The sequence below is a fragment of the Centroberyx gerrardi genome, chromosome 21 (genome assembly GCF_048128805.1).
Source record: "Centroberyx gerrardi isolate f3 chromosome 21, fCenGer3.hap1.cur.20231027, whole genome shotgun sequence".
Taxonomy (NCBI): Eukaryota; Metazoa; Chordata; class Actinopteri; order Beryciformes; family Berycidae; genus Centroberyx; species Centroberyx gerrardi.
In genome coordinates, this window is record NC_136017.1 from 1,156,956 (window position 1) to 1,171,955 (window position 15,000).

Here is a 15,000-nt window from a genome sequence, read left to right on the forward strand (position 1 = left end):
TCTAGCGGCGAAGCCAAACTGTGGCGTAACGGGCCGGTTTATCGCCGAGGGCCCGAACCCCGCCGAGGCTCGTCCAGCTCGCCGCCCGCCGCCCGCTTCCCTTTAACGAGCAATTAAGACATCGCATGGGCCCGATGGAGGAGCGCTGGGTTCAGTTAGAGGGCCGGGGAGGAGGAGGAGGAGGGGAGGGGTCAGTGGGTTAACGGGTCAGCCTCCGCTCCTCGTTTCGGTGCAATCACATGAGGAGTCAGAAATAGTTTTTGTTTTGTCCATCAGTTTGTAACCGGACGTGTCAGAGATTTGAAATGTCAGGTCATATCTCTTTTCTCTCTTTTATTTTTTATTTTTATTTGTGGAAAAAAACAAAAACGGTCATTACAGACACTTGTTATGGGTCAAGAGGCCGTTCAACTGACTGTTTTCACACAGAGAAACATCCTTAAGATAAAAGATAAACAGAAAGATCTGAAAGAAATCAAAAACATAAAAAATAAAAACGATTAACAAGCAAGCAGGGTTTTACATGAAGTTATTAATAATTATATTTTTATGGGTTAGAGAAGATCAGGTTGTCTACTAAAGCCCATTTAGAAATCAAATTGTCAGATTGTAACCAGTGAGTCATTCTTTCCACTTTCCAACTCTTTCAGTTTGGATTTTCCACTTGTTGTAAGAAGTTCATCAGATCAGTTGGTTTTGTTTTCTTCACATGGAGAGGGAGAACAGAACAGCTGTTTTCAGGCTGTTACATCTCATAAAGTAACATTTTTACAATCGGATCTCAAACATCACATGGAAAATGACAAGTGTAACCAGAAGGTCACCGGCCCAGTCCCCTGTAATCTAATCACTTTGTCGTCTATAAAATGTCAAAAATAACGACAAATGCCCATCAGATGTTGCCAAAGAGTCTTAAAATGACTTTAATACACATGTAATACCATGTTTGAACACGCAGTATTTACTTTAATTGAACAAAAATAACAAAATAGAAAATCGAACACATTAAATCAACAATAAGCAAACTTTCAGGGATTACAGATGGATGTTTCAGCAGTTTTCTGTGTAACTGGTCGATACTCACCTGTGTTCCTGAGACAGAAACTGAGACAGGAATACAAAAATCTGCAGCGCTATCAGCTGTATTCTTCTCTTTACCTTTAGACAATTAACTTTTCTCTCTCTCTCTCTCTCTCTCTCTCTCTCTCTCTAGATCACTGAAAGTGGCATCACTCTTCCTCTGAAAGGTAACAGTCTTTTGTTGCCGTTTTCTTTTTTTGCATGAGGTCTTCACACAGAAAACTTGGTGACTTGGTGATTTTCTCCAGTTGAAGGATTACATCCCGATAAACCTCGATAAACTCTTAAATCCACGGCGGTCATTCTAAAATCAAGCCCGTTTTTCTTAGTTCCTGAAGTATTTACGTTGTTTTTTTACGAGATACGAGGTTTTCATCCAACACTGATAAGAGCTGCATGTGTGTTGAAGCTGCAGCTGTGCACCGTGAGCTGTTCACATGATCCAGTTTCCACATGGAAGAAACATGTAAAGAAACGTGTGCAGAGCTGCAGCTTTCTGCAAAGTTTTTCTTTTTCTGCTGATAATGATCAACTTCATTTGTACAGCAGCTTTTTATAAACAGTTTACAAAGTGCTTTACAGAGGAAAAAGAAATGACAGCACACGTAAAAACAGGACAATAATACAACTTAATAAATTAGTCTGTGGTAAATAAGAACAAAGAAACTACAAATGTACAAATTGTTACAGAAAGCAATGATAGATTATACTGTTCTCTCTCTCTCTCGCTCTGTTTCTCTCTCTCTCTCTGTCTCTCTCCCTCCCTCTCTCTCTCCCTCTCTCTGTTTCTCTCTCTCCCTCCCTCTCTCTCTCTCTCTCCCTCTCTGTCTCTCTCTCTCTCTCTCTGTCTCTCTCTCTCTCTCTCTCTCTCCCTCTCTGTCTCTCTCTCTCTCTCTCTCTCCCTCTCTGTCTCTCTCCCTCCCTCTCTCCCTCTCTCTCTCCCTCTCTCTGTTTCTCTCTGTCTCTCTCTCCCTCTCTCTCTCCCTCTCTCTGTTTCTCTCTCTCTCTCTCTCTCTCCCTTTCTCTCTCCCTCTCTCTTTCCCTCTCTCTGTCTCTCTCTGTTTCTCTCTCTCTCTCTCCCTCTGTCTCTCTCTCTGTCTCTCTCTCCGTCTCTCTCTCTCCCTCCCTCTCTCCCTCTCTCTCTCCCTCTCTCTCTCTCTGTCTCTCTGTCTCTCTCTCTCTGTCTCTCCCTCTCTCTCTCCCTCTCTCTCTCCCTCTCTCTCTGTCTCTCTCTCTCTCCCTCTCTCCCTCTCTCTCTCTCTCCCTCTCTCCCTCTCTCTCTCTCTGTCTCTCTCTCTGTCTCTCTCTGTTTCTCTCTCTCTCTCTCTCTCTCCCTCTCTCTCTCTCTCTGTCTCTCCCTCTCTCTCCCCCCCCCTCTCTCTCTCTCTCTCTCTGTCTCTCCCCCTCCCTCTCTCCCTCCCCCAGGCTCCCAGGCCTCGGGGGGTGAGGTGGGGGGCGTGACGTTGGTGGCGTCTGAGGTTCGGGGTTACGGCGTTTGGGACGGGGGCGTGGCTCGGGGCGGGGCTCTGCTGGCCGACTGGTTAGGCCCCGCCCCCTCGCTGCTCTTCCTGTGGGTGACGGACGCCCAGGCCAACCTGCTGCAGACCGAGCTGTCCGCCCTCCGGCCCGACGCGCACGCCGGTAACCGACCGCTTTTATTTACCTCACCTGTGTTTATTTGTTGGCGTTGTGTCACATGTCAGAGCTCTTGGTGTCAGAGAGAGAGAGACAGAGATTTAATTGGTTTTCATTTAAATTGTGTTGTGACAACAGAATATTAAAGTTTATCTAATCTGTAATCACACTGACTGGCTGCAAATTCATGTGAGCATGAACACACACACACACACATATACATACACACACACACACACACACTAACAAATGTTAGAGTATGCTCCCATGTCATTATGCATTGGCAGGTTCTGCACACAAACTCTGACACACACAAACTGATAAGTAAACAGATAAGTAATGTTTTGGCAAATACACACACACACACACACACACACACCATGCAGTTTCCATCACTACACACTTTCCATACACAGACTTTGTTTTTGAAAGCTTTGGCTGAAACACAGGAACAGTCAAACTGTAAAACCTAAGAGGAGGAAAAAGCAGAGAGCTCTCACTCTGCCACGATTTCTTGCCCCGCTCAATTTCTATGAGCAAAACAATAAATCAATTAGCGAGTGATTCCTCTTCTCAAACAGACCGTCTTTGTGCCCCGCTGTCCAGAAAGAGGATTTTCTGAATGAAAGGTTGACTGGAGCTGTGAAGCTTCATGGAAAATTAACTTCTGACAAGTCCTCAGCGCTGGGCAGGGACCGCACGGCCAATGGGACGCCTTCTCCCGTGCCGCTGGCCAATGGCGGCGAATCAGGGACGGATTTCGCATTCGGCTGCACTTATTGATTAAGGCTCTCAAATCATGCGGAGAGGGAAACGGGCGATCGCTGCCAAAGAATGTTGCGGGTGGAATTATGTCGAGGTTTCAACTCAAAAACAGAATATATGGCTCTCCTGAGGAAGAGGAGGGAAAGTGTTTTTGTGCATGAAAAGGCTCAATGTGTCTTTTATTTACGAGAATAGATGTGGGGTGGGATTGTTGACGAGAACCAAAATGGAAGCTGGAGTGAAAATACAAACTACAGATACACAGAGAATTAAACGTGAGAGAAGTACAGTCTGTGATGAAGCTACGTTAGCCTCGTCGCTAACGTTAGCTTCCAGTTGAGTTCTGTGCAGGGCGTGTCGAAGGCTAAGGAGAAACCCAGGAACAGATGTAGCAGTGAGTGTTCTTCCTCCATCGTCTTCTGAAGGGTTTTGAAGCTGCAGGTTGTGTTTATGGTCGCCGCCATGTTGACGTTATGTGGAGCCGGAGTAGCCAAAGAGAGGTGAAGGGCGGAGTCAATGTGGAGGAGGCGGAGTTTGGGATGTCTGCAGAGCCGCAGCTCCGCCTGCTGTTGGCCTGTAATCGACAACCTGTCAATCACTGGACAGGCGACCTGTCAATCACTAGGAAAACAACCCTGTGTTTTATCTGTTATAATGACACAATTATTTTGAAAATATCCATAAGGACACACAGAAGAAGAAGTGAAATTAGCTACTGAGACCAAAACCTCTTGTGGTATAAAATGTATTGACTTTATATTTTTACCCCCTCCCTCTCTCATCAGGTCAGTCCTGCTCCTTCCTCCTGCTGGTGTTTAAGGAGCAGCTGCAGGAGCTCCAGGCCGCTCTGCTGGCCTCCATGCTGGACATGGAGGAGTTCAGACGGGGACGCTCCTCCTCTTCCCCCTCTTCCTCCTCTTCTTCTTCCTCCTCCTCCTCTTCCTGCTCTGGGCCTCGCTCCCCTCTGGACTGGACCGATGGGCTGCTGCTCCTCCACACCGCTCCTCCTCCTCTGGACCAGCACCTCCTCAGCCTGCTGGGACACACTGCGGTAAGAGGACACTCTGTGTTCCTCTGGTAGAGTCTTGGGTCGTGTCTCTTCCTCCATGATAAAACCCCAAAATCAGTGATTCTGTGATCTGTTGCTCCGGTAGAGCAGACTGGAGAATTGTGTTTTTTTCTCTCTCCATTCACTGCCGTCGTCTGGAGGAACAGTCTGAAAATCACTTCTAGCACATAAAGGAACGCCGACACAGCAGATTCTGACTATATATAAAAAACTAGTCCTGCTGCTGAAGTGTTTTGAAGTGAATCTCTTTCTTTACGTTTATTAAACCTTTCAGTCTGAACAAGTGGAACACTGAAATCCGGTCGGAGAAAACGTATGATGATGGAACCAAGAAAATAAAATGTTTACCAATAATTGTAAATAGGCAAAAAAAAAAAGTGAGACTTGTTTTTTTATATATTGGCAGAATCTGCTTTAACAAAGTTCTGTCTCCCACCTTTTTTCACCTATTTACAATTATTGTTAAGTATTTATAAGAATCTACAGTTGTAGTTTGGGTCCCATTTAGAGTGTGAATATCAATATTAGATATAGTGCTATTTATAGAGTGAGAAAATAACAGACATTTAGAGACATCAGAGTTTAGGACAAGTTTGTGATTGATTTAGGATATTTGAAAAGTATTCAAGGCAAGTTAGTGATAACCTGGTCAAGTGAGGAGCCAGAGGCACACAAGATGATGTCATCTGCATAAAAATGGACATTACAGCATGGTGTTTATTAAAGATTATATTATTTATTATGAAAAGAAGCGGGCCAAGAATAGAGCCTTGTGGGACACTTTTACTAATTTCAAGTGAGCTTGATGTAAGAGTTCTCCCTTTCCTACCTTCCTTCCCTTTCCATTTCCTCCCCCCTCCATCCTCTGTCTCCTTCCTCCTTCCGCCTTCCTTCCCTCTCTCCTATCTCCTTCCCTAGTCTCCTATTTCCCCCACTTCCTCTTTCCCTCCTTTCCTTCCTTTCCAATTTCCCTCCAAATCATCCTCCTTTCTGCCTTCCTCCTCTGTTGTCTCCTCTCTCCTCCCTCCTTCCTTTGTCTCCTTCCTTCCTCCCCCCTCCTTCCTTTGTCTCCTTTTCCTCCCTCCCTCCCTCCATCCTCTGGCTCCTCCTCCCATCTCCTTCCTCCTCCCTTAGTCTCCTACTTCCCCCACTTCCTCTTTCCCTCCTTTCCTTCCTGTCCCATTTCCCTCCAAATCATCCTCCTTTCCTCCTCTGTTGTCTCCTCTCTCCTCCCTCCCTCTTCTCTCCTACCTCCTCCCTTGCCCCCCACCCGAACCCCCCCTCCTCCCCCCCCCTCTCCCTCAGCGATATCCAATCCCCTCTCGTTCCCTTTATGAGCCAGTTAGCCGGTTAGCTAGCGGCGCCGGTGAGGAGGTCAGAGCCTGATGAGGAGAGAGGAGGAGGAGGAGTGTGTGTGTGTGTGTGTGTGTGTGTGTGTGTGTGTGTGTGTGTGTGTGTTCAAACCCAGAGGAACAGGCAGGATCCAACCCAAATTAATTTTCATCCCATTGAACTGACTGGTATTGATCTCTTCTGATTAATCACTAGAATAATCATCAGATTATCAAAATAATGGTTTGTTACAGCCCAAATTAATTCAGCACAGTTACAACTTTGAGGAAGTGTGTGTGTGTGTGTGTGTGTGTGTGTGTGTGTGTGTGTGTGTGTGTGTGTTTGGGTGGTAAGAACATTTACTTTTGTGAGGTGAGAGGGTTGGGCACACACAGAAAGATCCAAGGTGTGTGTGTGTGGTCAGTTGGCTGACGTAAAACTTGGCCACCTCCACTGCAACTCTCTCTCTCACACACACACACACACACACACACACACACACACCTCATCAGCTGAATCACCACAGAACTGAACTCTGTCTTCATCTCTCTCTCTCTCTCTCTCTCTCTCTCTCGCTCTCACTCCCTCTCAAACATACAAAAAACATTATTGATCAATTAAATGAATCAATAAAAAGTACAAAGAAAATCAGATGTCTTGCCTGTTTTTCTGTAGTTTTTCTGAGTAAACATGTCAGAGGTGATGATATCTGATATTCAATAAACGGTCCGATATATCAGTCTAACCGTAACATGGAGATATTCCTTCATCTTCTCTCTGTTCTCTCTGGTAGCAGAAGCCCAGTCAGATGAAGAGCAGCTACAGAAGCAGGAAGTCCTACCTCCAGTCTTCCTGTCTGCAGAGTCTTCCCAGCAGGTAAACCTCCACACCGCCCACTCCTCGCCTCCAAAACACTCTACCAAACTGCCAAACTGGAGCTTGTGACAGCTATACCAGATCTGAGTTAACTTGAGCTCCTTAAACCAAAACGTCTTATCAGAGGAAAGTAGCTGTAACCTCAAAACCAGGGTGGGAAATCACCACAAGCAAAAAGGTTTGGTAGATGTTTGTATCTGGTAAATTAGTCTAATCTACAGGTAACCAACCACCAGTTTGAGTCTTATTCTGTTTTAAACATCTAGGTGGCTGCTAATCTAGTGAAACAAGGTTCTTACACGAGTCTAGAAAAGTTCGAAAAATGAATTTGATAATTTCCAGGTCTTGAAAAGTCCAGAAAAGTATGTACGTTGTTCAACACCAACTGCCATTTCACATCTTGTGAATTTTAATGTGAGGAATAACCTCCAGCTTTCGAGAGATACGGCCTAGTTTAGATGTAGTCACTATTAGCAAGTAGAGCTCCATTTCAAAATCCCAAGCTTTTCCTTACCTAATTTTGTTTAATTTTGTGACTGTACTCTGTGTCTCAGTTTGATCCAGAAAGTTAAACTCTCTCTGTGTCTCAGGTTGATCCAGAAAGTTAAACTCTCTCTGTGTCTCAGTTTGATCCATAAAGTTAAACTCTCTCTGTGTCTCAGGTTGATCCAGAAAGTTAAACTCTCTCTGTCTCCAGGTTGATCCAGAAAGTTAAACTCTCTCTGTGTCTCAGGTTGATCCAGAAAGTTAAACTCTCTCTGTGTCTCAGTTTGATCCAGAAAGTTAAACTCTCTCTGTGTCTCAGGTTGATCCAGAAAGTTAAACTCTCTCTGTGTCTCAGGTTGATCCAGAAAGTTAAACTCTCTCTGTGTCTCAGGTTGATCCAGAAAGTTAAACTCTCTCTGTGTCTCCAGGTTGATCCAGAAAGTTAAACTCTCTCTGTGTCTCAGGTTGATCCAGAAAGTTAAACTCTCTCTGTGTCTCCAGGTTGATCCAGAAAGTTAAACTCTCTCTGTGTCTCAGGTTGATCCAGAAAGTTAAACTCTCTCTGTGTCTCAGGTTGATCCAGAAAGTTAAACTCTCTCTGTGTCTCAGGTTGATCCAGAAAGTTAAACTCTCTCTGTGTCTCCAGGTTGATCCAGAAAGTTAAACTCTCTCTGTGTCTCAGGTTGATCCAGAAAGTTAAACTCTCTCTGTGTCTCCAGGTTGATCCAGAAAGTTAAACTCTCTCTGTGTCTCAGGTTGATCCAGAAAGTTAAACTCTCTCTGTGTCTCAGGTCGATCCAGAAGTTAAACTCTCTCTCTGTCTCAGGTTGATCCAGAAAGTTAAACTCTCTCTGTGTCTCCAGAAAGTTAAACTCTCTCTGTGTCTCCAGAAAGTTAAACTCTCTCTGTGTCTCCAGAAAGTTAAACTCTCTCTGTGTCTCAGGTTGATCCAGAAAGTTAAACTCTCTCTGTGTCTCAGGTTGATCCAGAAAGTTAAACTCTCTCTATGTCTCCAGAAAGTTAAACTCTCTCTGTGTCTCCAGAAAGATAAACTCTCTCTCTGTCTCAGGTTGATCCAGAAAGTTAAACTCTCTCTGTGTCTCAGGTTGATCCAGAAAGTTAAACTCTCTCTGTGTCTCCAGAAAGATAAACTCTCTCTCTGTCTCAGGTTGATCCAGAAAGTTAAACTCTCTCTGTGTCTCAGTTTGATCCATAAAGTTAAACTCTCTCTGTGTCTCAGGTTGATCCAGAAAGTTAAACTCTCTCTGTCTCCAGGTTGATCCAGAAAGTTAAACTCTCTCTGTGTCTCAGGTTGATCCAGAAAGTTAAACTCTCTCTGTGTCTCAGTTTGATCCAGAAAGTTAAACTCTCTCTGTGTCTCAGGTTGATCCAGAAAGTTAAACTCTCTCTGTGTCTCAGGTTGATCCAGAAAGTTAAACTCTCTCTGTGTCTCAGTTTGATCCAGAAAGTTAAACTCTCTCTGTCTCCAGGTTGATCCAGAAAGTTAAACTCTCTCTGTGTCTCAGGTTGATCCAGAAAGTTAAACTCTCTCTGTGTCTCCAGGTTGATCCAGAAAGTTAAACTCTCTCTGTGTCTCAGGTTGATCCAGAAAGTTAAACTCTCTCTGTGTCTCAGGTCGATCCAGAAGTTAAACTCTCTCTCTGTCTCAGGTTGATCCAGAAAGTTAAACTCTCTCTGTGTCTCCAGAAAGTTAAACTCTCTCTGTGTCTCCAGAAAGTTAAACTCTCTCTGTGTCTCCAGAAAGTTAAACTCTCTCTGTGTCTCCAGAAAGTTAAACTCTCTCTGTGTCTCCAGAAAGATAAACTCTCTCTCTGTCTCAGGTTGATCCAGAAAGTTAAACTCTCTCTGTGTCTCAGGTTGATCCAGAAAGTTAAACTCTCTCTGTGTCTCCAGAAAGATAAACTCTCTCTCTGTCTCAGGTTGATCCAGAAAGTTAAACTCTCTCTCTGTCTCAGGTTGATCCAGAAAGTTAAACTCTCTCTGTGTCTCAGTTTGATCCAGAAAGTTAAACTCTCTCTGTGTCTCAGGTTGATCCAGAAAGTTAAACTCTCTCTGTGTCTCAGTTTGATCCAGAAAGTTAAACTCTCTCTGTGTCTCAGTTTGATCCAGAAAGTTAAACTCTCTCTGTGTCTCCAGAAAGATAAACTCTCTCTCTGTCTCAGGTTGATCCAGAAAGTTAAACTCTCTCTGTGTCTCAGGTTGATCCAGTACCCGGCGGCTCCCTGTAAAGGCCGGATCACGGTGACGAAGGAGGACCTGGCCTGTCTGGACAGCGGACAGTTCCTCAACGACGTCATCATCGACTTCTACCTCAAGTCAGTCCAACACTGAACAAACACTTTGGGTTTATTTGACTTGTTTTATTTCCATATACTTTGAATTGTCACATTTGAAAGATTTCAGGCCTTTCAAACGTCAACTTGCAGAACATCTGTACAAGGGCTATTAAGTCTTGGCAATGCTTTCTACTATTTAAAGGTGCAATAATTAAGGCTTTTCCTGCCCCATAGCACAAAATATTCATAATATCAGTGGTGGTTGATAGGGTTGTTGATCGATACCAGTGACTGATCGATTACTTATCCAGCTGCTGAGATTTATGGCTTTAAAACTCTTTCTGTTCCAGACTCTGGTTTGGAAGTACAACTCTCCATCCACTGGAGGTTCAACACATTCTGTCGATAGCGGTCGACATAATTCATAGATGATTTAGACTGTGATTACGCGTGACAGACATTTGTTCGTAGCCAATGAAAATGCAGAATCACTGTTGGGAGCCAATTAGATTCAAAGCTTGAACCACTTTTCTATGGTGCAAGCTCTGAACGTGGCCCTGTTGTTTCTAACCTGGAAGGGTTTTATTGCTTTGTTTCTGGTGGCTCCACATGCAGAATCAGCAGCTTTTAGTCGTCCTGGAACCAAGAGCGAGGCTACATTCAGTCAGTTTGACTCCTGAGCTTAAAAAACACTTTTATTTTGAAGTGTGAATGCCTGCTGACTCTCTCTCTCTCCTGCAGGTTCCTCCTGCTGGAGGCGGCGGACGGCGCTGTAGCGGAGCGATGTCACGTCTTCAGCAGCTTCTTCTACAAACAGCTGAGCAGACGGAGAGCCGCAGGAGAGGAGGAGCCGTCCGTCCCGTAAGAAACTCCCACCGACCTCCTGTTAGGTTCATCCTGACATCAGTCTCCACCGGGGGGAAAACATGACGCCTGCTTTTTAAAACTGACTGGTAGAACAAAATGAAACCAAATGATGTTGCTTTTGAAAGCGCTTGGTTGGCTAAATGATCGACAGCACGACATTAAACCAAATAATGGGACTTTTTAGAGCAGAGTAGGGAACTTAAATCCGAAATAAGAACACTTTAACAGACTGGATCCACTAGATTTTACAGATTTTTAATCATGAACGAAATTTATGTTTTTTCCAAAGTGTATATATAGTATTTTGGAGAAGAACAGTTAGGTTTTAGTCAGTTCCAGATTAAAGAAACCCGGTGGTCTGTTTCAAACCTTTTCAGACTGTTTTTCAGACTTTTTAAGGCCTTGAATTCACATTAAGTTTTTTTTGTCCAAACTTTTTCAGACTGTTTTTTAGACTTTTTAAGGCCTTGAATTCAGATTATTTTTTTTGCAAACATTTTAAGGCATTGAATTCAGACTGTTTAAGTGTTTTTCAGACTTTTTAAGGCATTGAATTCAGACTAAGTGTTTTTCAGACTTTTTAAGTTTTAGTCAGTGTCAGATTAAAGAAACCCGGTGGTCTGTTTCTGTTACTTTTTAATGTTAGCTTTTAAACCAAAACATGTTGGAGTACAGTTCTGTTTATTAAAGCAGATGCGATGAAAATAAAACATGTTCTGGTAATCTAAGAGTCAACATGCATGTGGGTCAAACTGACTGTGACCAACTGCAAGTGCAAATACAGTAAAATATAAAACACATTACTGCCTCCAATGTAAAGAATCTCAGTATTATCTCATTTTTATAGTTGCGTCAAATTAAAACGTAATTAAAAAGAAGCCTGTGATCACATGGTGTAACAGTGACCTCTAATTATTATATTTAAGACATTTTAATACTTTAAAGCCTTGAATTCAGATTAACAGTTTTTCAGCCTTGAAACAACAAAATTCATGGCATTTGAATTATTTACTTTCCTATATCACCGAATTTAAAGAATCTCTCAGTACCATTGTCCAGTTTTAAAGTTGACTTAAAAATAAAACTTAATTAAAACAATAAGGCTGTGATCACATGGTGTAAAAATGTAGACCTCAAATGAATTCATTTAAGACATTTTAATACTCTTCAAGGCCTTGAATTCAGACTGTTTAAGTGTTTTTCAGACTTTTTAAGGCCTTGAATTCAGATTAAGTGTTTTTCAGACTTTTTAAGGCCTTGAATTCAGATTGTTTTTTCAGACTTTTTAAGGCCTTCAATTCAGATTAAGTGTTTTTTCAGATTATTAAGGCCTTGAATTTAGACTGTTTTTCAGACTTTTTAAGGCCTTGAATTTAGATTTTTTTTTTTTGCAGACTTTTTAAGGCCTTGAATTCAGATTAAGTGTTTTTCAGACTTTTTAAGGCCTTGAATTCAGACTGTTTGTGTTTTTCAGACTTTTTAAGGCCTTGAATTCAGACATTTTTTTGCAGACTTTTTAAGGCATTAAATTCAGACTGCTTAAGTGTTTTTCAGACTTTTTAAGGCATTGAATTCAGATTAAGTGTTTTTCAGACTTTTTAAGGCCTTGAATTCAGATTAAGTGTTTTTCAGACTTTTTAAGGCCTCCTCTCTGTCGTTGTCGTTTTCCTTCCAGCGATCGTCACATGCGACACCAGAGGGTGAAGACCTGGACCCGCCATGTTGACATCTTCACCAAAGACTTCCTGTTTGTGCCTGTCAACCAAGAGTAAGACGATCTCTTGATTTCAACAAAGCAGTCGATTCAAACAGAGTAGAAACCAGTCTTAATACTGAAGACACTCACACACTCACACTGCACAAGCTCTGTTCAGTAATATTTAAGTATTCAACGCTCACCTTTTTTCAATCTCTGCATTATTTCTTTATTGCCGTCTTATTTTGTCTGTTTTTTCTCTGTCTATCTTTTTGTCTTCATATTACTTCCACCTTTCTCACACACACACACACACGGTTGATGTAATGAAAAAGTTGAGTTACCAGGCGACAGTGCAGCCTGCATATAGGATTCTAATTATAATTTGACCTGACGAAGATCCATCATGGATTGAAACACTGTCATGAAATAAAAAGTAAAATCATACTTCAGTGTACAGGTTCTACTTTTCAACAAGCATTAGAAACATTGCCTCAGCCTCAGCTCAAAACGAATCCCTCTGCCCCTCCCAGCCCGCCACAAAACAAAACCTACTGTACTTCAGCGGAGACGTTTTGTTCCAAAGCAGCAACGATGAAAGGAAACTTGCCTCCTAGCTGGAAAGTGACATCATCCCTCTGTCCCAGATAGCAGAGTATCTGCAGCGCTAACATGCTGCAGTGTGTTCCCATAAAACTAAATGAGGAAACACGCGTTCCCCCCCGGCTGCTGATGTCACCGACGCCGGAGCGGAGGGTTTCCCGGTTGCAAAATATTGCCTGTTATGTGAATTTGTTGGTGGACCCTGGGTTTGGATCCGCTTTAATTCACTCCTCACCGCCTCCAGCAGACGAGGTTGAGACCGTTTCCTTTAGAATCTGTTCTCCAGACATCGTTCTCACTGAAATACATTTTTATTGTTGCTTCTCCAAGTCACCTTTGACCCCAGTCTGGATCAGGATCAGTTGATTCCACTCAAATCCTTCACTTAAATGACAGTAGAAAGCATTAGCAATGAAATATACGCAAGTGCCAAACGTAAGATCATTCTTAAGGACAGCTTCCCATTTGTGTGGTGAAGTGTTGGGTGACTTCAAAACTGTACTGAAGTACAGTACTAGAGTAAATGTACTTAGTTACTTTCCACTATTGATTGATCCAGTTACATTTTTGCATTTTAGGGACTTAGATGACACTCTTATCTAGAGCAATTTGCAGTGAGTGCCGATTGAGTGATAATTTTTGTGTACTTTTACAGGCCTGAAAACAATTGAATACTTATTTATACTTTCCCACACGTGCACTGGAACCGTGTGTGTGTGCGTGCGTGTGCGTGTGTGTGTGTGTGTGTGTGTGTGTGTGGGCATCAATGCACAGGCCTATCGGTACACATAGTGCGTACTGGTTACTGGTTACTGGTGCACACATTTCCTTACAAGTCTTTATTTCTCTCCTCCTCCAGAGCTCACTGGTACCTGGTGGTCATCTGCTTCCCCGGCCTGGAGGACAGCCGGTACGAGGAGTGTCCCGGCCCGGAGAGCCGACTCCGCCCCCCTCCGGACGCCGGCGGACCCGGAGACGCTCGGCCCTCCGGCTCCGCCTCCCGGGCCTCAGCAGGTGCGTCTCGACGTGTTCGCGCCCGTGAATTCTTGACCTTAATTTTCCTCAATAAAACCGTGTTGTTGGCAGCGTGTCTCTCTCTCGCGGGCTCCATGATGTTTAATAGACCGCCTCTAATTGTCACCAGGGATGTTTGCATGTTGTGTTTACCCCCTCGCCGCCATGCCAACACGGGGTACGGCTCGTTTTTATCGCTGCAGTTGTCCAGTGAGAGAGCTTCGGGGGTTGCGGGACACTGTGTTTGCCCAGCGCTCATTAAAACGTTGTACATTGTAAAATTTTGGACGCAGCCGTTGTGGGAATTAAAGTTCGCACCCAAAAAATGAGGATTAAGAGCTCCAGCCTCCTCCGAATCACACTAAGCTCTTACATTTGGTGTTAAAGAGATCTTATCATCTGGGGAAGAAACGGTGACCACCGGTCTTATAAAATGCAAGATGAAAGAAAAAGGTTCAAATGAAACAGACGTAGATCATGTATAAGATTTATTTGATGCCAAGGGTTAAACTACAATGAGCCTTTAAGGAGCTGTGAAGACTACTGCAGCTTCTAGATAGCAGATGAGTTTCCTTGTGAAGGACTTTATCTTTCAAAACACCGGTGAGATGTTCCTGTGCTAGTTCTCCAGAAAATGTAGCCGATCGCAGCGAAGAGGACGTGGATCTGACTTTATTTAGACAGCGGACAGTTCAGGAAAACAAACAGAATGACAAAGTAGCAGTAGTAGAGTTAGTAGTACTTGTTACTGTGTTGACAGTAGCAGTAGTAGAGTTGGTAGTACTTGTTACTGTGTTGAAAGTAGCAGTAGTAGAGTTGGTAGTACTTGTTACTGTGTTGAAAGTAGCAGTAGTAGAGTTGGTAGTACGTGTTACTGTGTTGGAAGTAGCAGTAGTAGAGTTAGTAGTACTTGTTACTGTGTTGGAAGTAGCAGTAGTAGAGTTAGTAGTACGTGTTACTGTGTTGGAAGTAGCAGTAGTAGAGTTAGTAGTAGTTTAACTGTGTTGGAAGTAGCAGTAGTAGAGTTGGTAGTACTTGTTACTGTGTTGAAAGTAGCAGTAGTAGAGTTGGTAGTACTTGTTACTGTGTTGAAAGTAGCAGTAGTAGAGTTAGTAGTAGTTTAACTGTGTTGAAAGTAGCAGTAGTAGAGTTAGTAGTACTTGTTACTGTGTTGAAAGTAGCAGTAGTAGAGTTAGTAGTAGTTTAACTGTGTTGGAAGTAGCAGTAGTAGAGTTAGTAGTAGTTTAACTGTGTTGGAAGTAGCAGTAGTAGAGTTAGTA

General features: G+C 43.2%; 1 protein-coding gene across 3 annotated transcripts in view; it reads left to right on the forward strand.

The window, feature by feature from the left end:
- senp7b (SUMO specific peptidase 7b) overlaps window positions 1-15,000 on the forward strand; it is a 23,035-nt gene that overhangs the window by 3,197 nt on the left and 4,838 nt on the right. For 2 of the 3 annotated variants that reach the window (XM_078291174.1, XM_078291176.1), the window contains exons 2-9: window positions 1,214-1,247; window positions 2,506-2,721; window positions 4,266-4,531; window positions 6,675-6,757; window positions 9,463-9,579; window positions 10,282-10,401; window positions 12,083-12,175; window positions 13,566-13,720. In XM_078291174.1, the coding sequence (XP_078147300.1) occupies window positions 1,214-1,247; window positions 2,506-2,721; window positions 4,266-4,531; window positions 6,675-6,757; window positions 9,463-9,579; window positions 10,282-10,401; window positions 12,083-12,175; window positions 13,566-13,720 (1,084 nt within the window). The remainder of the gene's footprint in view (window positions 1-1,213; window positions 1,248-2,505; window positions 2,722-4,265; window positions 4,532-6,674; window positions 6,758-9,462; window positions 9,580-10,281; window positions 10,402-12,082; window positions 12,176-13,565; window positions 13,721-15,000) is intronic. The other variant, XM_078291175.1, reaches the window with a different exon arrangement.